The sequence below is a fragment of the Motacilla alba genome, chromosome 23, assembly GCF_015832195.1.
Source record: "Motacilla alba alba isolate MOTALB_02 chromosome 23, Motacilla_alba_V1.0_pri, whole genome shotgun sequence".
NCBI classification, from domain to species: Eukaryota; Metazoa; Chordata; class Aves; order Passeriformes; family Motacillidae; genus Motacilla; species Motacilla alba.
This window is the reverse complement of record NC_052038.1, coordinates 1563062-1583394: the sequence shown is the minus strand read 5'-3', so window position 1 is coordinate 1583394 and position 20333 is coordinate 1563062. Positions and strand designations below refer to the sequence as shown.

The 20333-nt window shown below is 51.0% G+C and overlaps 1 protein-coding gene across 1 annotated transcript in view; it reads right to left on the bottom strand.

Annotated features, from left to right (window-relative positions):
* The window catches only part of HIVEP3 (HIVEP zinc finger 3), a 232106-nt gene that overhangs the window by 54293 nt on the left and 157480 nt on the right, over positions 1-20333 (bottom strand). Inside the window, 3 exon segments of the mRNA XM_038160693.1 lie at positions 1996-4676; positions 4679-6619; positions 6622-7665. Coding sequence (XP_038016621.1) covers positions 1996-4676; positions 4679-6619; positions 6622-7108 — 5109 coding nt within the window. The 5' untranslated portion in view covers positions 7109-7665.

The window sequence follows — 20333 nt, the reverse complement described above, 5'->3', positions numbered from 1 at the left end:
GCCACTCCAGAATTCCAGAATTATCTGCTCAGCAAATCCCACTGGAAATTTAAACCCCAAGCCAAGGACGGAGACAGCACGTACAGAGCTACTGTTTGCTGCATGCATAACTGTACAAAATACCAGAGCTTTTTACATCTCCTGGGAGGCCGACTGACAACCTGGATTACATAAAGGAGGGAATATTGAAGGGAAGGAGCCAGAGCAGAGTTAGCTGAGGGCTGGACTCCAACCCTGGAGTGACGCTACTGCTGCTGCACATCCTGGCAGCTGCTGCTTCCCCACCTTTGTTTTAAACCCTGCACGGAGGGTTTCACTCTCACTGATCACAAATTAGTGCTGTGCTTGGCAAGAATTCGATTTATCTCCGCTGCAGCTCTCAGGGTCTGCCAGCCACATGGGGAGGAGGGCTGGGTTTAGGATCCGCTGGTTCCCAGGTGAACTGGGCAGGGTGGACACTTCCTTTTGCAAACTGAGCCACGGGAACCTGAACCTGCACCACCAGGCAGCTTGGAGGGGTTGGTTGAGGGGGTTTAGGAGGCTTAGGGGGAAATGCATGCAGTGAAATGTGTGTGTGGAGGAGTGAGGGCTGAACCGTTGCTGTTTAACCTCTCCCTTCAGGCCGGGAGGGTCTGGTACCTCTGGACACTCACTGGGGGTGGGTTTTAGCACCATGGCAAAGAGCAGGGCTCAGAGCAGCACAGGCACTTCCTTTAGGGATTGAAATCGAGGGGGCTACAGCACCACTCAGATAAAACCCTTGGAAAAATAGTGCATAAATCTCAGCGTGGTTATTGCACTGCTCAGGTAATTATCTGCCCCTGTGTCCCTAGAAATCTGTCTCTTGGATTTCTGCAGGAGAGTGATGGAAATGCTGAATAGAAATAAAGATTTATTGAATCAAAGCGATTCTACTGTGTATTTTAAGACATATTTATAAGCAGCAGCTGCAGCAGCGATTATGATAAATTTAATATTCAGAGTTCATTTCATGACACAGAAATAAAATGAATAATCCATCAATATAAATTGACTTGAGATGAATATCAAATTGCAAAATCTTTAGAGCAATTCTGTTTGCTAATCTACATGAACATGATCTGGATTAAAGGGATCTGTTTGGTTCAGCATTAAGCAGGAAGGGTAAAGTCTGGCTTTAAATGAGATACATAAAATTAGGCAGCTCACAGGAGGGTCTTAAAGACTTCTGTGGCCGTGTGGGCAATGCCTTGGGGGAGCCCTGCCCCTGAGAAGCCACTGTGAAGTCTTAACTCCAAAACCAGGCATAAAATATCCTTAAGTACCTGGAAGAGCAGGTGGACAGCTATGGACCAAACGGACCAAACCACAGGGGTATTCAACAAAACGTGTCGGACCCGCTGAGGCACTTTTATAAATGTCACTGTCAGCCTTTGTGCTTCTTCAGGGGCCTAAATACACTTGCAAATCTCCCTTTAATATTTTTTAAATACTTTTAAGCATGCCTCTCCATGTTCATTAATGTGAGATGAGCAGATGCACAACCAGACAGAATCCCATTTCCCCAAGGTAATCCTTTTTCTTCATTTCTAACATGCAAAATGCAGGGAATTATAACAGCATTTAAACGAAAGAAAAAAAAAAAAGAAAAAAAGAAGTTGTAAAGCTGTTTGAAATATCAAGACAAATGCAAATGTAGTCTAATCCTTTGTGCTGGAGCGGTGGTGGTTCGTGGGGTGGTGGTGGTGATGGTGATTCCTACTTTTTGGGTTACAAAGCAAGTAGGAACTGGAGGACAGAAACCTGGCCTCGGAGCAGGCTCTCCTGCCTCCTGGGTTGGGGTTTCAGTGGGGTTTGGGTTCTTCACTCTAAGAGCTTCACTGAGAGCAGGCGCTTCCCAAAGCGCCAGCGGGACGAGTACACCCCAACCAAGCTCAGCACAGCCACGCCCCGGCCCTCAGCCCCCTCTACCCACGCATCCAAATGGATCAGGAGAAAGAGATAGGATTGCATTACCTCGGTCATTTTGGGCTTCCTGGAGCTGGCCGGGACCAGCCTGCCCGCCTCGGGCCGCGGCGCGGTGGCCATGGTGTAGGTCTCCTTGCTCACCTTCTGCTTGGACCTCAGCAGGGCCAGGGCTGCCTTGGTGGACACCCCGGGCAGGTTGGGGTTGTAGAGGCTGATGCACCAGCTGGCGTACACCGAGGAGCGGCCATCCGCTTGCTGGGTGTGATTTGGCTTTATGTAGTTTAAATAGCACCAACTGACATTAGTGGTTGTGTGGAGACTGGGGAACTGCAGGACCTTCTTGGTGTCTGTGCCTTCCCGAGCCTTCCCCGCGCTGGCGGCACCCTCGGGCATGGGGGCAGTGCTGGCAGGGGCTAGTGGAGGCTGCTCCACCGGTTCTTTGGAGTCTTCCTTCTTGACGGGCTGCAGAGGCTCCTGGCTGAGGAACTGTTTGCCAGCTGGCTGCTCGTACTCTTGCAGCTCCTCAAAGCTCGGGGAACCCGACCGGGACACTGCCTGCTGGGAACTGCTCGGGGTTTCCTTTGGCTCTGACTGCTCCACGGACACGCTGGGTGGTGTCTCAACCTCCACCCTGTCTTGGCTTTCTGCAAGGAAGTGAGATTTATCCTGCTTTTTCCCTTCCTCTATTGCACTGGGTGGCTTCACCACTTCCAGCTTCTCTTCTGCTTCAGACACTTCCTCCTCCTTCACTCTCTTCTGCTGCTGTGTCTCCATCGTCAGCTCCAAACTGCCGGCTGGGGACAGCATCCTTTTGCTCCCCCCAACTGTGGAGGGGCCCCCTTCCAGGCCGAGGACACTGTCTGAGGGACAGGTGAGGGGCATGTAGCCCTTTCTTTCTGGTAAGGGCAGGGGCACTCTCAGGTATGGGCTCTGGAAAAGGCTTCTCTGCTCCTCTGTGATCATCTGGGCCAGATCAAAACCCAGCCCGTGGACATCAGCGCTGCACACCAGGGCGCCCTTGGGCTGGCGGTCATCGAATTTGGGGAGGACAATGGTGGAGGAGCTGCACTGGGACTGCGTGACCAGGATCTGGGAGAGCGTGGTGTACATGGCGCTGCCGTAGGAGGGCATGTTGGTCTGGATGCGAACGGGGACAACCAGGGACACCATGGGCTCTGTCCGGGTGGGGACAACAAGCTGGGTCACGGTGACAGACAGCGTGGGACTCGCCGTGCAGGTCAGAGGGTGCAACCTGCTATCCGAGTCATAATCCGTGCACGGGGACAGGCTGGAGCTTCCTGCTGCCGAGAACAAACTGGATTTGATCTGTGGCAAATGTCCACCAGCATCACCTGGCAAGTGGAGGGCAAACTGCGACTGGAGAGGCAGGAAGAAGGCTGAGGGGATCGGGGAGGAGCCGGGGTAGTGCACGGGCAGGAACGAAGGGTGCCTGAAGGACACCTCAGCGGGGTGAGACATCAAGGGAGGAGCGATGTGCAGCGGGCCCGGGTGGATGAGCGTTTGCGGGAGGGGCAGCGGCGGGGTCTGGAATATGGAGGGAGGGATCTGAGGCATGGAGAACTGGGCAGAGAGGATGTCAGACATGGTGTGTGCAGCGAAGAGCTCTGCAGACTGCCCCGGCTGTGGCAGGAGATGCTGGTAGGGGAATATGGAAACCTGAGGGGCCATGAAGTGCTTCTCATGCAGCGTCAGCTGTGGCACGGGGTGGTGGAACACCTGCAGAGCCTCTGTGTATGGCGGGCTGTAGGATGGCTCGGGGCTGTCCTTTGGCTGGCTCTTGTCACTCGGGTAGGTGCCGTGAGAGGGCAAAGGGGAGGTCGTGGTCGGCTGATGGGGCAAACTCGTGGCAGGAGATTTACTTGAAGAAGGAGCTGGGTCCTCTGTGTCCGGCCAGCCAAGCGGGGCCGGGTCTGGCTCGTGCTCGGGGTGCCTGGTGAGGGATGCCTGCCGCACCAGGAAGCATTTCCTCCTCTCCTGGGGGGCCGAGGAGGTGGAGGGGCCAGGGGTGGAGGCAGGAGTGGACGACAAGCTCCCATAGTCAAAGGATTTGCTGCGAGTCTCTGACATCTGGGAAGGGTGGGACACGTTGGGCGTCTGCTCGGAAGCAGATCTCCGCATTTCCCTGGAATGGTGATGGTGGCTGGGGACCATCAGCATATGGGAACCAATACCAGGAGGTTTTGGGTGGGATTCAGAAGACTGGCTACTTGACTCTGGCTTGGTGTGGTCATCCCGGTCAAAGGAGACGGAGTGGCTGGAGCCGTGGGATAGGCTGCTCTCCTGACTGGGGCTCCGGGTGAGAGAGACGGACTCAAAGCTGGACTCCCCGGAGGACTGGGCCATTTCTGCCAACCGGAGCCGCTTCTTCTTGGGTGGGAGTTTCTCCGCAGGGAGCTGGGAAAGAGTCTGGCTCCTCTGAGGCCACTGGAACTCCTCGGTTTTCTCTGGCTCCTTCGGAGGAGGTTCTGGCTCTGTTTCTGGTCTGTCTGGCTCTTCTGTGACCAGAATCTCAGGGACCTGGATGTTGGGCTGGCGGACCAGCCTGGGCTGCAGAGAGTGAGGGGGGCGGCTGTGCTGGGGCGTGGGCTGAGATGGAAACTGGGACAGGGGCTTGTCCTCTTCTAAGCTGCTGGGCTGCTCGATGGAGTCTGACTTCTCAAAGGAGCTCGTGTGCTGGATGACAGAGATCTCCTTGGAGGTTGTTCTCTCTCCTTGCCCTCCGTGCTTGAAGCTGGTTTGGTGTTCCTGGAATGGAAGCTGGCACTGGCCTCGGAAGGTGCGGATTTTCCCGAGTCTGCTGGTGACTTCATTGATTCACGGGTCAAGTTTAGAGCCACCTCAGACGAGGCCAGGTTTGCAAACTGAGTGCCTGGGCCGGTGCTGGAGGAGGGGGTGTCAGATACTTCGAAAGATGGAGGTTCCTCGTCATCCCCGAGGCTCTTCTCCTTCCGCCTCTTCCGCAGCGGGGTGAGCTCCAAGGTGCTGCCCAGCTTGTAATGCATCATCTGGGGCCACACCTCGGGATCCGCCGCGCTCTTCTCTGGCTCTGAGGAGGTGTGGGAGGTGGCAGAGCGGGGCTTGGAGAGCTGCAGTTCTGAGCAGTAGTACTTCTTGTGGGCCTCGTAGTTGTCCCTTTTCTTGTAGCGAGCGCCGCACACGTTGCACTCGTACATGAACCCTTTTGCCTTCGGGCCCTTGCGGGACTTTTTGGTAAGATCGCTTTCCTTGGTTTCAGGCTCCTCGGGAGGTTTGGGAACGCTTTCTTTGCTGGCAGAGCCGACCTCCTCCGAGACGTATTCCACTCCCAAGGGCAGCTCGATAGCTGGTTGGCGTTTTAGCATTCGAGGGTGGGAGGAAAACGCTTGGCTGCGGCTTAAGACTTCCGGCTCCATGATATGATCATCGAATGAGTAGCTACCTCTAAAGGTGTGTGGGGAGCTTATAGTGCATGCAGCAGAAGGCATTGAGTGGCTTCTTAGGAGAGGCACTGTCTCTGTGGCACTGTGGGATTGCTGAAGTGACAACAATGATTGTTCGGGCTTCATTTTTTCACCGTGGGATGCCAACACTTTCACTGCATCCAGCTGGCTGCTGGAACCAGACTTGATATCGAACTGAAATGGTTCTCTGTACGCACCAGACTTTGGGGATTCAATGCTGCTACGCCTTGAAAGAGAGCTTCTTCTGGGCTTCACACTGTCAATTTCACTGGTATCCACAACAGCTTCGTTAATGGTAATTAGCTTAGTGATGTGTTCAATCACCTGTGTTCTAGGCACAGACAACGGGACCATGCTGGGCTTCTCGTCGCCGGACAGGTGTGGGAACCCCTGGGTTGTGTTTGCAGCCAGTGCCGCCGTCCTCTGCCCAATCCTCCCACACTTCCCGAAGATGATCTCGGCGTAAGATTTGGCATTGGTGTTGGGAGGGCTGATCTGCTGCTCCGCACTCTCAGATCTGGAGAAGTAGCCGGACTCCGTGCTGCCTTTGCTGCCGGGGCTCAGGAATGCCTGCTCGTCGATCACCTTCTTGCGCTCGCTCAGGCGCAGCGCCAGCTTCTGCTTGATGGTGTGGGTGTCCTCAGACTTATGGCTCAGGGCGTGCTCTGACGACGGCTCCACGAACTGGGAACTGTCCTCGAGGGATTGGGACATGCTGGAATGGGACAATGAACAGCGGTCATGGCTGGAGCCTTGGCTCCCCGCACTCAGCATGCTGCTGGAGAGCAGGGTGTGCTTCTGCCTGGGCGACAACTCCACGGCGTGACCCGACATCGCTGCCGTCTCCTCCTCCGAGTCCGTGCTTTCCCCTTCTGTCGGCTCCTCGAAGTCCTCCCCACCAATCCGTTCCATCTCCAGGCTCGATGGGTACATCTCTGCTCCAATCCCTGAGGCCAGCCCAGCTTTAATCCGGTGAGCATGGGACTTCCTGTGTTTGTACAAATTGCTCTTTGTCTTGAAGGAGAAGCCGCATGGAATGCAAGGGTAGGGCCTCTCCCCCGTGTGGGACCTGATGTGTTTCTGGAGCACGCTGGGCTTGGCGCAGGGCCTGCTGCAGTACTGGCAGATGTACTTGCCCGGCTTCTGAGGCTTCTTCTCCTTCTTGTGCACCTCCTCAGCTTGCTTCAGGGACACCTGGGTGGGGCGGGGATGAAGACCTTCTGCACGGCCGGCATGTCCTCTGCGGGAATGATGGGCGAGTGGGACGGGAGGAGCTGGCCGTGGTGGGCGTGCAGCCCCGGGGACGGGAAGGAGCCAGAGGGCCCTGGCCTGACTGGATCAACTAGCTGCCATGTGGGACCTTCCAGGACATGCTCCGGCTTCCCCGGGGGCATAAATGCTGGTGCCAGTGCGTGCTGCTGAAGCTGCGGGACGTGGGCGGGGTGGTCAAAGGAGGAGGGCTTGGGTTGTTTCTGGTGGCCAGGCTTCTCCTGAGGCTCCTCTCGTGGAACGGGCAAAGAGCCGGAAAAGTGCTGCTGCGAGATGATATCTCGGAGAGGGGTTCCTTGGGAAGGAGCAGAGCTGCTCTGGTACGTAGTTGGGGATGAAATACTGCCTTGGAAAGCCTCTCCTTTGGGAAGCCTCTTTCTTGGACTTTCCTCAGCCTTTTTTGTGCTCTTCTGGCTTTGTTCAGGATCCATGACCTTAAAAGGGTCTTTGAATGCTATTTCGGGAAGGTTTTGGCAGGCTTCATTTAGGAATAATAAAGGTCTCCTCTGTAGATTCCCTGTTTTGCCTGCATTTGCTACGAAGCTGGAGCCGCCAGGAGATGGTTGTTGATTTAAGATTTTACTAAAGTGTCACTAGTTGCTATTTGATTCAAAAAAAAGTTTCAAGGTCAATAAAGTTCACATTGGTAACACATGACAAACTACTTCAAAGAGAGAAAACTTTCCAAAACTTTCAGTCCAAATATTTTCCTTGTGAACTTGGTTAAGGCTTTAAACCTTGCCATTTTATTTCAGTTGACAGTGGCAAGCCTTCAAAGTCAAGATGCAACCCACAATGTGTCTCTTGTTTGTTATGCAAACCTTTGAAAACTTGAGACTTTAGTGCTCATCTCAGAAAGATCCTCTTTTTTTTCTCTCTCTCTCTCTCCTGTGCAAAGAAAATAACACTGAACGGTGGATGTCCCCCTGTGTCTTCCTTCTGTTCCACTTTGGAGTTCAAAAGCCTTGGAAAAGTATTTCCCACATTTCTGTAATTACATACAAAAGAAAAACAGACAAAAAAACCCTACTTTAGCTTTTGTGTGTAAGTAATTAACCGCTGCTCATTCGGGGGGGGGGGGGGGGGGGTTTAACAGTAAATATTTTGTACACAAATAATTCAGAACAACTCATTGAATGTCTGCCTAAACCTAAACCATAAACTGCACTCAGGCAAAACCTCAGGGACTCGGTTTAATGCTCACAAAACCTGGCTCTGGGGCAGCAACCAAAGACAGGAACTTGAAAACAGAGACAGTTTAGAAAAATGAATTAAAACGCTTTCAAAACTCGAGTTCCTCCTAATCTCCTGCAGACATTTAGGGGTTTAAAGTTTTTATAATTGTATTTCCCTTCCAAACCGACTGACTCCAAAGCCCTGCCTCACACCTCTTACATCCCTGACAAATAACAAGGCATCTTCTCTGGATAGAAGCTGCTCTTGAGCTGAGCTAATCTTCACTGTCACCTACAACAAAGGCAGGTGAAGAGGAGCTTTTATTGAACTGTTGCCTCTTTAATTTCCTGCCTTTTGTCACCAAACAAAGGTGCAAATCCAATTTCTGTTTCTAAAGGGGAAACTCCCTTGAAATGAGTGTGGATGGGACCTCTCAAACCCTATTAACAGCCTGGTCAGCAAACACAGCTCCTGATGGGGCACTCCGGGGAGGAAACTGCACTGGAATTGCACCCTGACCGCTCTGGAATCAGCCAGTGTCTCCAAGAGATGGAGTGGAAATGGGTGGGATGCTCTGAAGAAAAGAAGGGAAAGTTCTTTCTAAATGAAATTAATTGATAGGTGTGATTTATAATGACAAATAAATGATTATCCTTCTTTCTGAAGGTATTGCACTGTGGCGCAGTGCCTTGCTTGGACAGGATTACACTGGATTAATTAGAGGAAATCACTCCAGGCCCTGTATTCCCAGGGGATGGGGCTGAAGTGCCAGTCCAGCAGAGCAGGAGCAGGGGAACTGAGATTTGAGCTCAGTGGTGGCCCAGCTTCCTCCTGAAGAGCCAGCAGGAGAATCCACAAGTCCTCCAAGGATTCCTCACTGCTCATTCACTCCTACAACCCTGTGGGCTCAGCGAGAAAAGGGAGCTGGGGTTTAAAGGGATTTAGCTGAATTTAGCAGTGTAATGATACTGGGGCACCCTGGGACCCATCGTGACCAGCCAGACTTCACAAACTCTCTGAAAACTCTCTCCTCAGATGGCCGAATAGAGGGTGCAAGTCCTTGGACACATCTCCCTCATGGAGAGAGGCAGGGACCCAGTGGGGACAATGGATCCCCTTGAGGGGCTCAGTTCAGGCACATGGGTTTCCCTGAGATGTCATTTTTTACTGGCTGGACAAATGGCTTCTCTTTCTGCCCACCTGTGACACCACACCTCAGGGAAATGACACAGAATCAGTTCTGGCCTTGAACATATTCTTTTTTTTTCCTCAAATCCAGGCCCTGCTCCCTTCCAGCGCCAGCTTCAGACTTCCCAGGAGCTGCAGAGCACCTGCTCTTGCCCTGACTTGCTGAGGAAGTCAAGCTCATTGCTGTGAGAAGGATTTAATTACATTTTGAAACCCCTTTTCAGAGAGCCCTCAATGCTGACTAACCCTGGCCATGGTCCGGGCTAGACTTTGAGCCCAGCATTTATTCAAGATCAAAGGCACTTGTGGAGCTGATTTATCACCTTGATTTCTGCACAGATTGCTGGGTTTGCCCCACTCGTGACACACAGAGCTTTTTAACTTGAGAGAATTGGATTTAGGCAGAGAACATTAACTGGGTAGAAGTGGATTTAAGCAGGGATTTTTTCAACAAGAGCAGAGTGAGCTGCCACAGACAAAAATATTCACATTTAAGAACTCCCAACTCAACCTGAACATTATAATACTGAATTTTCTCCTATAGGCCACATATCAGTTCCTAAGTGTTTAATAATTATGCTTGCAAAGGAAATTCTTGAGTTAATTCAATATCACCCTAAATGTTCAGACCATCCTCATTCTCCTCTGATGAACACATGGGCCCCAGCTGATTTTTATTTTTTAGGAATTCTGCACTATTCAAGAACAGGCCAACAAACAAACACACCGGGCTGCCTACAGCAGCAAGCAGGGCCATTCCAGGCCAGTCCAGGCTACTCTGGACATCTTTATCCCATTGCTGGGAATGAGGCTCCTGGAATGCCAGTGGCAAAGGATAATTCTCCTGGCTGGATGCACTTAATCCAGGCTGGGACTTCTCCAAGGAAAATTTAACAAAAAATGGGAGAAAAATAAATGAAGCCTGGCATGTCTGCAGCCCAGCCCAGGGCACAGGCACTGAAACTGGGGATTCCAGCTATTCAAAGAGGATTTCTCAGGGTCTCACTTGAAATGCAGTGGAATGAACATGGCCAGAAACTCCTGTTCCAACCCCTGTGCCAGGAACATAGACTGCCCCCCTGATGGAAGAAATCAGTGACAAAATTCCCTCTGACTTTAATGGGACCAGATTTGTACCCGAAAGCCTGGGAGAAAATGCTCAGAAAGATGCTCTTCCAGAAAGTCACAATTGTAGGGATTCTGAATTACCTTTTTATGGCTGAAATGGATTTGTGCAGAGGCCCAGGCACACATTTTCCCCCAGTCCTAAACCTCTCCCAATCCTAAACATCTCCCAGTCCTAAATCACACCCAGCCCTAAACCTTATCCAGTCCTAAACCTCACCCAATCCCAAACCTCACCCAATCCCAAACCTCACTCAATCCTAAACCTCAGCCAATCCTAAACCTCAGCCAATCCTAAACCTCTTCCAGTTCTAAACATCTCTCCCAGTCCTAAACCGCTCCCAACGCTAAACTTCACCCAATCCTAAACCTTTCCCAATCCTAAACCACTCCCAATCCTAAACCTCTCCTAATCCTAACCCTCTCCCAGTCCTCCTGCAGGGTTTGAGGAAGAGCTGAGCAGTTCCAAGCCTCAGGCTGGGCCCCCTGGGACCATCACCCCACCCACACAAGCTCCTCCCCACCAGACTGGGGGTTGAAACCCCTCCTGGATGGGATGAGAAATGCTGGGCCTGACACCTGAGCTCCAGGTGGGAACATCACTGAACAGGCACCAGGATTTTGCAATAACATTTGTGGGAAGCTGTCTCAGCCCTGCTTTTTCCATACTCTTCCAACCACAGCAGCATTTTCCTCTCTGCATACTCCCAGTTTTAGCCTGTTTTTAGGGATGCCAGGCTTATGGGGAATGTCTGGTGGGCTGCTAGAAAATCCACCTGTTTATCGGTCATGATAATTGTGAAGCCACATTTTAGACAGATTTAATGACCAACAATATTTGATATTTTAAAAGTATACTGTAAATCTTGCAAATTTTGTGCAAGTGAGGGAAGTAAGCACAGAAAAGCTCCTGTTTCTGTTCCACTGAGGGAACTGGCAGCCACTAAAATGCCCTGCCTGTGGAAGGATCCAGCATTACCCCTTTATAATTAGGGATTAATCAATCTGGAGATGCACATCTAAGGAAAACAAATACTTTTTTTTTCAGTAGCTGATGTCATCACGCCATCACAATCAGAAGTTAACTATTTCTTAATTACATTATAAGCGTTTCTTGGCCTATCAGCTTTAGCCACACCATGCTGTAAATACCTTAAAGCAAATAATCTAAAATTACCCCTCATGGGTCTGACTACAATGCATTTTCCATAGTTCTATTTCTCTACATTTCTAGTCTTATTTTCAAGGCCATCCTTAAAAACTTGCTTCTAGTTCCATTTCTCTCTCAACAATGTCTGTCCTATTCCATGGCATTTCTGAGTTAACATTTCTTGTCTCAAGGTTTGCATACAGATGCACACTGTGTGAGCCTTCTGTCAAACTTTGAGAATTCTCTACAAATTCATTTCCCACAGTCTTCCTCTCTTCTTAAAAAACCCTTGAGCCCGTGTATAAAAACAGATATGAGAAACACACGGTGGAGAGTTTGTGCTACCTGGAGGTCACGGAGATCCCAAATTAGCTTTGAACAAATGAAGTGTTTGATGAAGAGAGGGATTTAATGCAAACAGCAGCAGGGGCAGATCCCTGCAATCACCTCTTGTGACTCGACTTGGAATTCCCAGAATTCCCAGAATCCCTGGGCTGGAAGAGACCTTCAAGCTCATCGAGTCCAACCCAGCCCCAACACCTCAACTCAACCCTGGCACCCAGTGCCACATCCAGGCTTTGTTAAACACACCCAGGGATGGTGACTGCACCACCTCCCCGGGCAGAACATTCCAGAACTTCATCACTCTTTCCATGGAAAACCTTTTCCTGATATCCAGCCTGTATTTCCCTTGGGGCAGCTCGAGGCTGTGTGCTCTGGTTCTGTCAGTGCCTGGAGACAGAGCCCAGCCCAGCTGAGCACAGGCACCTTTCAGGAGCTGTGAGAGTGATGAGGGCAGCCCTGAGTCTCCTTCTCTCCAGGCTGAGCACCCCCAGCTCCCTCAGTGCTTCCTCACAGGGTTTGTGTTCCCAGCTCCTCTCCAGCCTCGTTGCCCCCTCTGGATGCTCTCAGGCATCTCAAAGTCCTTCCCAAACTGTGGGGCCAGAACTGGACACAGAAATATAAAAATGCAGCACTGGGAGGACTTGCAAGGCAGAAGTTTCTCAAATTAATTGAAGTGAAAGCAAAATAAACTGGACAAAGAGAAAGGCAGATCCTGCTCCCAGGTGGAGCCCACTGCGAAGGGCAGGGAAGGCAGCCAGGGGGGAAGAAGCAGACGTTACTCACAGTGGAATGGGCAGGGTGGAATTTTGGTGGTGTCCCCCTCTTGCTCGCCCAGGGCTGAGCTCACACTGTGGAAGGAAGGGCAGGCTGGGCTCCGAGTGTGCAGATCCTGCAGTCCCACCTCCGCAGGAGCAGCCAGGGCCCTGCTGGAGACAGGCCCAGGTAACCACAGCAGGGCACAAACAGTGCCACAGCTGGGGAGCCCCTGGGGTGCACCCACCTCCCCAGGGTGACACCAACGCTCAGAGCAAACAGCTCTGCGGGCTGTTCTCCTCCAGCCCTGGGGTTCTGCTGGAACCCTGGCTGCTGAGAATGTGAGACTTGCTGTGCTGCCAGGCACTGACCCCCAGGAGAACACTGCACTGACCTGAGGCTGTGGAGAAGCTTCCAGAATGGAATGACAGAGCTGGGATTGTGGGTGTGGAGTTTGGATAGAAGTGTGTGATGTCACAGAGTTTAAGGGTTTCAATATAGTAATATATATAAGGCAAGGTGGAGGTTTTAGGGTGGAGGCTGGTCCTTCTCCTTCTCCTTCTCCTTCTCCTTCTCCTTCTCCTTCTCCTTCTCCTCCATGGGTTTGGGTGGTTTTGTGTAATTGGATAAAAAGTCCCCATTGAGGGCCACGGGTGGTTGGTTATTGGGTTAAAGGTAAAAATAATTTAGGTGTCATTTCTGAACTGGACAGTTTATCCCTAAAAGGCCTTGTAGAGAGAGATGGGGCTCCATTTTTAGTTTGTTAGAGGGAAGTGCTGCAGAACTCAGGGTTTGTGAGACTGTGACAGAGATAAGAACTAACAAACATCTGAGGCTGAATGAGAAATACCGTCTCGTGATTAATCCTGACCCTGGCAAAAAGAAGATAAAACTCAACAGTGTTCTTCCTCTTGGATCAGGTATTCTCCTCCTGGCCCAGTTATTTGTTCTCTTGGAGCAGTTATTCCCTGCCCTGGACTAGGTGTTCCTCCTCCTCCTGTATTCCGTCTCCTAGACCAGGTATTCCCACTGCTGGCCCAGGTATTTCTATATTCCTCCTCCTGGCCCAGGTATTCCTCATCTGAGCCAGGTATTTCTCCTCCTGGCCCAGCCCTTCCTCCAAAGCTCTTATTTAGTCTCAAGTTTTGCATTTAGACCACTTCAGTTTCCAGGAAATCATTCAGGTGCTCAACGCTCCCCTTCCACAGACCTCCCAGCACCTTCCAACAGCTTTCCTGTGAGGAAAGGCTGGAACAGCTGGGGGTGTTCAGCTGAATAAAAGGATAAAAGGTTCTGGGGAGATCCTAGATCCCTTTCCAGGGCCTGAAGGGGCTCCAGGAGAGCTGCAGAGGGACTGGGGACAAGGCCTGCAGGGCCAGCACACAGGGAATGGCTCCCAGTGCCAGAGGGCAGGGCTGGATGGGATCTTGGCAATGAGGAATTGTTCCCTGGCAGGGTGGGCAGGGGCTGGGCTGGAATTGCCAGAGCAGCTGGGGCTGCCCCTGCATCCCTGGCAGTGCCCAAGGCCAGGCTGGACACTGGGGCTGGGAGCACCTGGGACAGGGGGAGTTGTCCCTGCCATGGCAGGGGTGGCACTGGATGGGATTTAAGGTCCTTTCCAATCCAAACCATTTCAGGATTCTGGAATTCACATGTTTGAACCCTCAGACTTGAGCAACATCTGCTGATCTGCCGTGGATCACTGAGGGAAGAAGAAAACCCAGGGCTAAACTGGAGAGATTTGGGTTCAGTTCCCACTTTGGTTACACATTTCCTGTGTGAAACTGGGCAAAATGCATCTCTGCTAGGCCCGAGTGAGTCCCCATTTCCAGATGGGGACACTTCCCTGTTCCACAGCTGGGCTGTGACTCAGCACTGCGCGCCTGGGGGGCCGGGATCCTCCGGGAAGGGAGAGACCCACGGAGATAAAGAGGGATCCTCTTAACTGGAAACAGATGAGGAGACAGCCAGGAGACTTTCTCTGCTAATTAAAAAAATCCAGGATTAAAAGGCTGTGCTTATTCACTTTTATTTTTATCCCACAGGGTTTCTGCAGTTTTCCCTCCCACCTTTCCAGGCAGAGAAGAGCCCTGAGGAAAACATGAGCAAATTCAACTCTGCATTTATTCAAGGCAAAGGGTTAATCTAGAGAATTTCATCACTTCAAAGAGGCTTTCCAGAAAAGCATTTGAGTCACAACAGAGAAATTATTGCAAAATCTGCATATTTGAGATCTAAATATTCCCAGAAATATCACCATCAAAACTAGAAGGGGGGGGGAAACAAAAAAAAGCAGCAAGCCCTGTGCAGCCTGAGGAGCAGCACCACAGAAGGGCAGAGATGGAGCAAAGCACCAGCACTTCCATGAATTCCTTGGAGCAGCACTCAGCTCTGCCCAGCCAGGACAGGGCTCTGGCTCAGCCTCCAGGCAGCCCCAGCTCCCTCCCAGCCCCAGCCCAGCTCCTGCTGCCCCATTTCCATCACCTAGAGTGGGGTTTGCAGCCTGGCTTCTGCCCCTCAGGCACTGCCTGCCCACTCCCTCATTCCAGAGGGCTTCTCAGGGGTGTCTTACATTTATAAGGACACTGATCCTGTTTTCTTGCAAGCAAAATTCAAGAAAGTAAACTTTTTTAGAGACATTTAAGATGACCCTCGAGGTCCAGTGCCTGTGCCTGTGAGGAATTCTGAGCATCCCCAGCTCATCTCCTCCATGGGATTGTGCAAATCCCTGCTGCTCTCCCTTCTCACTATATAAAAGTCACTGTTTGATGTTTTGAAACCACTCCTGCCAAATGATTCCTTCAGAATCCTCAGGACAGACCACTCCAGGCTGCCAATCCCAGGATGGGGAGCAGCTCGTGGTGAGCAGTGCCCTGAGCACAGGGAAGGCAGGAATGGCCTTTCCCTGGAAATGTGTTCCCCTGCAGAGACTCCTGTTGAACCCAGGGACTGAGAAACCTCCCAGAAAGTTTCTGCATCGTTTCAAACCACAGGAGAGGGGGAAAGGAAAAAAAAAAAAAAAAAAAAAAGGAAGGACAACTGCAGTTGAGAGGGAGCTTGTGATTCCTGCTCAACCTCAGGATTGCAGCGGGAAGGAGTCGATCCCACAGCCCTGGTTCCATGGCCAGGAGCTTTGGGGGAGTCACTGGGAATGGCTCGCCCTGACCCTCCCTGGATGAGCCTCTCCTTGGATACTGCCCGGATTTTCTTCCATGGATACTCAGAAATCCAGGGAATCACATACCAATCCATGCATTCACACACCAATCCATGGAATCACACACCAATCCATGGATGCACACACCAATCCATGCATTCACACACCAATCCGTGCATTCACACACACCAATCCATGGAATCACACACCAATCCATGGATGCACACACCAATCCATGGATGCACACACCAATCCGTGCATTCACACACACCAATCCATGGAATCACACACCAATCCATGGATGCACACACCAATCCGTGCATTCACACACCAATCCATGGATGCACACACCAATCCATGGATGCACACACCAATCCATGGAATCACACACCAATCCATGGAATCACACACCAATCCATGGAATCACACACCAATCCATGGATGCACACACACCAATCCATGGATGCACACACCAATCCATGGAATCACACACCAATCCATGCATTCACACACCAATCCATGGAATCACACACTAATCCATGCATTCACACACCAATCCATGCATTCACACACCAATCCATGGATGCACACACCAATCCATGGAATCACACACTAATCCATGCATTCACACACCAATCCATGGAATCACACACCAATCCATGCATTCACACACCAATCCATGGAATCACACACTAATCCATGCATTCACACACCAATCCATGCATTCACACACCAATCCATGGATGCACACACCAATCCATGGAATCACACACCAATCCATGGATGCACACACCAATCCATGGAATCACACACCAATCCATGCATTCACACACCAATCCATGGATGCACACACCAATCCATGGATGCACACACCAAATCTGGCCATTCCTGTGGAGTCAGGACTGGCTCCACACTCCCTGCTTCCTTCTCCGTGTCCTTCTTCCAAAATCCAACAGCCCGTGGATGCCCACACAGCCCGTGGATGCCCACACAGCCCGTGGATGCCCACATCTCCAACACCACACGAAGGCAGGTACAGGAAGGTTTTTTCTACTATTTCCCAGTTTGAGAAGCTGGATCTTGCTCCAAGGTGAATCTCGCCCTTCTGCAGAGGCCACACCCAAACTCCAGCCCCCAAGATGGAGGGGGCTCCTTCAGTTCAGGAATTCAGTTCAGGAAGCTGCTCCTGCCCCCGTTACCCGGAACATGAGCAGCCCCAGCAGCTCTGAAGCTGAGGGGGGAGGATGACCCCACACCAGGCCCTGCCCTGCTGCTCCTGCGGCTCCTCCTGCTCCAGCTGAGCTCCAGCCTTGGCACGGAGCAGAGGGAAAAGCTCCACGGGAAGCTAAGCCAGGACGGATGAACCCCAGCAGAGCTCAGCTGCCAAACTGTTCAGAAGGAGAGCAGAGGGCAGCTTGCAGACACCCACTCGCTGCCCTGAGCCTGGGCTGCAGTCTGGAGGGGTCTGAAAGCAGTGCTGGGATGAGCAGGGCTCCCAGAAAAGCCCATTTTCCCCTGGAGCCAGCCTGGTTTAGGAGCTGCAGCAGGTCAGGGAGAGCCCAGCTGCTGGAGCTGACCCTGGGATGTGGCAGAGCCTGGCTCCTCCTTCAAGCCCAGCACAAATCCCTGCTCCAGCAGGAGATGAGATCCCAAACTCCCCGCACAGGAACCCAGCAGAGATTCACAGAATCACAGAATCACTGGGCTGGAAGAGACCTTCAAGCTCATCGAGTCCAACCCAGCCCCAACACCTCAACTCAGCCCTGGCACCCAGTGCCACATCCAGGCTTTGTTAAACACACCCAGGGATGGTGACTCCACCACCTCCCCGGGCAGAACATTCCAGAACTTTATCATTTTTTTCTGTGAAAAACTTCTTCCTAATATCCAACCTGTATTCCAGCCCTCAGGGAAAGAAGCGGAGCTCAGGCAGCCCCCAGCTTTGTCCCAGCCCTTCTCTGATCTCCCCTCCCCTGAACGAAGCCCAGCCAGCCCCAGGTGCTGGCTGCTGCTCACACACCTGGACTGAGCTGTCCATGAGGGACCAATTTGGAACCTCCTCCCCTGGAATCCAGGAGAACAATTCCTGGAGCAGCAGGAGGGCTGCAGCCACACCGGTGGGATGGCCAGTGAATGACCCCCCAAAGCAGAGCTGAGGGCAGCCAGGAGGCAGCAGCAGGGACCTCATGGCTGTGGCAATAACAAGCTAATCCCCATTCCCAGAATTGTCCTGAGTGCTTTATCCACATGGATTTGACCACCCAGGATCCAAACCCCACGCCAGTCCATGTAACTCCTGCAGGATTTCCACAGAAACACCAAATCATTAACATTGGAAAAGCTCTCCAGGACAAGTCCAGCCTTCCACCCAATCCCACCCGGTTCCCAAAGCACATCACCCCTCGTTTTCTGAGCACTTCCAGGGATGAGATTCCACCGCTTCCCCGGGAAGTTTGTTCCAACAAGGACACGGGGAAAGCTCTGCAGTAAAGTTGCAAATGTGCCCTTTTCAGCTCGTAGTAACTCAGCCTTTGCTGGCTCTCCACAGCGGGGGAACACCAGGGAGGAGCAGCTTTTCCCAAGTTTCCTCCAGCTGAATTAATGCCATTTCCTTCCCAGCTTATTTGGCATTCCAAGGCTTCCTGAGAGTAGCATTCCCCTCAGGATCCACTAAAGAAAATAATTGGAGAAAAAAAAAAACAAACCAAAACCAAAACAAAAAACTAAAAAAAAAAAAAACAGCAAAAAACCCCAAGAAGTGCCATGGGTTGCATTGTTTGGCTCAGTCCCTGCTTTCCTGACCATTGGTTGCTGTGGGAGCTGGAGCCATTCCATAATGGGGAAAATGAGGAATTTTGGTGTATTTTGAAAGTATCATGAGAGAAGGACCCTTGTGGCAGCTTGCAGAAGTGCCGAGGCTGCTGGAGGGCTGGGGCAGGGAGGCTCTGCCCCATCCACGAGTGAGCAGGGCTGGTCCTGCCCATGCAGAACCTTCCTGGGCATGATCCAGAGGAGTTTTCCCTGTGGATGCCCTGGCAGGACACAGCCAGGCCGGTGATGTCACCTGCAGGGCACAGCAGCTTTGCAGTACTGAACAAACCCAAGCGAGGGATTGGAAGGCAATGAAAACAATAAAAAAGGAAACTTTTAACATGCAAATTCCAGCTCTGCTGCTCGACAATTTTTCTCTTACACAAACTGCTCTTTGTCTCGTTAACGACAAAGCAGAAGCAATTAAGCAAAGTGCAGTAAGACTTAAACAGAATGGAATTAAAACCGACTCTGAGATTATTGTTCAACCCCACTGAAGGGATCCTTCCAGCTGATATCACAAAAAGCTGCCAGTTTGCTTTGGATGCAGGATGGAGGAGCAGGAATTTTCCCTTTCCCTGCTGCCCTGCAGTACCACACAAGGCTGCCGTCTCCTCATGGACAGAATTCCAGCTTTGGAATTCCAGCTTTGTGTTAACCAAGCTCCTAGGTGCTCTAAAGAATGGAAGGTACTGTAAAAATACAAATATATTATAAATTCCCTCCATTAGGATGGTGCAAAAGCATTTTTGCTTGGGAATTCCTGCAAAAGTGTGAAAGTGTGGGAATCAAAATAAATCAGATTTTCCACTTTCTGGACACAGCAGGAACACACAGTGTTGTGTTGCACCGGTCTGTATCTTATTTAATTAAATATACAGAGGAGATGCTGAAATATTTCTGTTTAAATGAAAAAATAATTGGAATCTCAATGGAAATTCAACAAGGAAACCTTCCCAGCTGATTCAGGACCAAAGGCAAGGGGGCTTTTCCCTACCCTCAATGAAAGGCAGAAATAGAAATAAATAATCCATTTATTTCCTACAGGCAAACCCAGAGTTTCTGATCCTTTCTGCAGGCTGGAAATCTCCTTTTTCCAGAGCCTCGCGGGGAGCATATCCTGACATTCATTTACATTTTGTCACATAACAGAAATGGTGACAAACCCAGAAATATGAATTCGACACCGCGAGCAAGTCCCTGCCTGTCCCCAGTGCCACCCTCAGCCTCATAAAGCCTCCGCTGTGTTCCCACTCGGTGGCAGGGGAGCTGGGGGGTGAGTTGGGTTAATTAGCACAGCTTTTCTCCAGGTAAATATTTTCCCAGGCAAGGTGGAGCTGCTGGAAAGGGATTCACCAGGGAGCAGAGAGCCAGCTGCACAAGGTGGAGCTTTTCCTTACTCAGCCCCTCATTTCCAAAGGATAGTGTGGCTATTTATGTCTTGTATATATTTATTTGTATATCTATATGTGTGTATATATATATTACTGTATATATTTATTTATATCAATTTATTTTTTATTTATTTGTTTATTTATTTATTTATCCTGCAGTTGTCTGTGCACACACATACCTCCATGTGTTAAAAAATTCCAAGCCAAATCCCAATTCTAGGCAATTCTAGACAGATCCCAATTTCAGACAGCTGGGAAGGGTATGAAGACCTGTCCCCCTGGAAGATCCTGATGTTCCCCACACCAGATCCAGGGGGGAAACCTCCCATTTTGGAGCTCTGGAGTGCACGCAGAGAACACAAATAACTCGAAATCAAGATATGAATTTGTTTAACAGGAAAGGGAGAGAAAGCATGACTGAGTTTGGAGGGAATGTCGGGAGCTTTGCTGGGAGAGCAGAGTCAAGTCTGGGCAGTGTTTGCTCCCTTGTCATCACAGGCTCACAGAACTGCCTTGTCTGCTCATACAAAAATACACCTTGTGCCAGGGAAACAGGC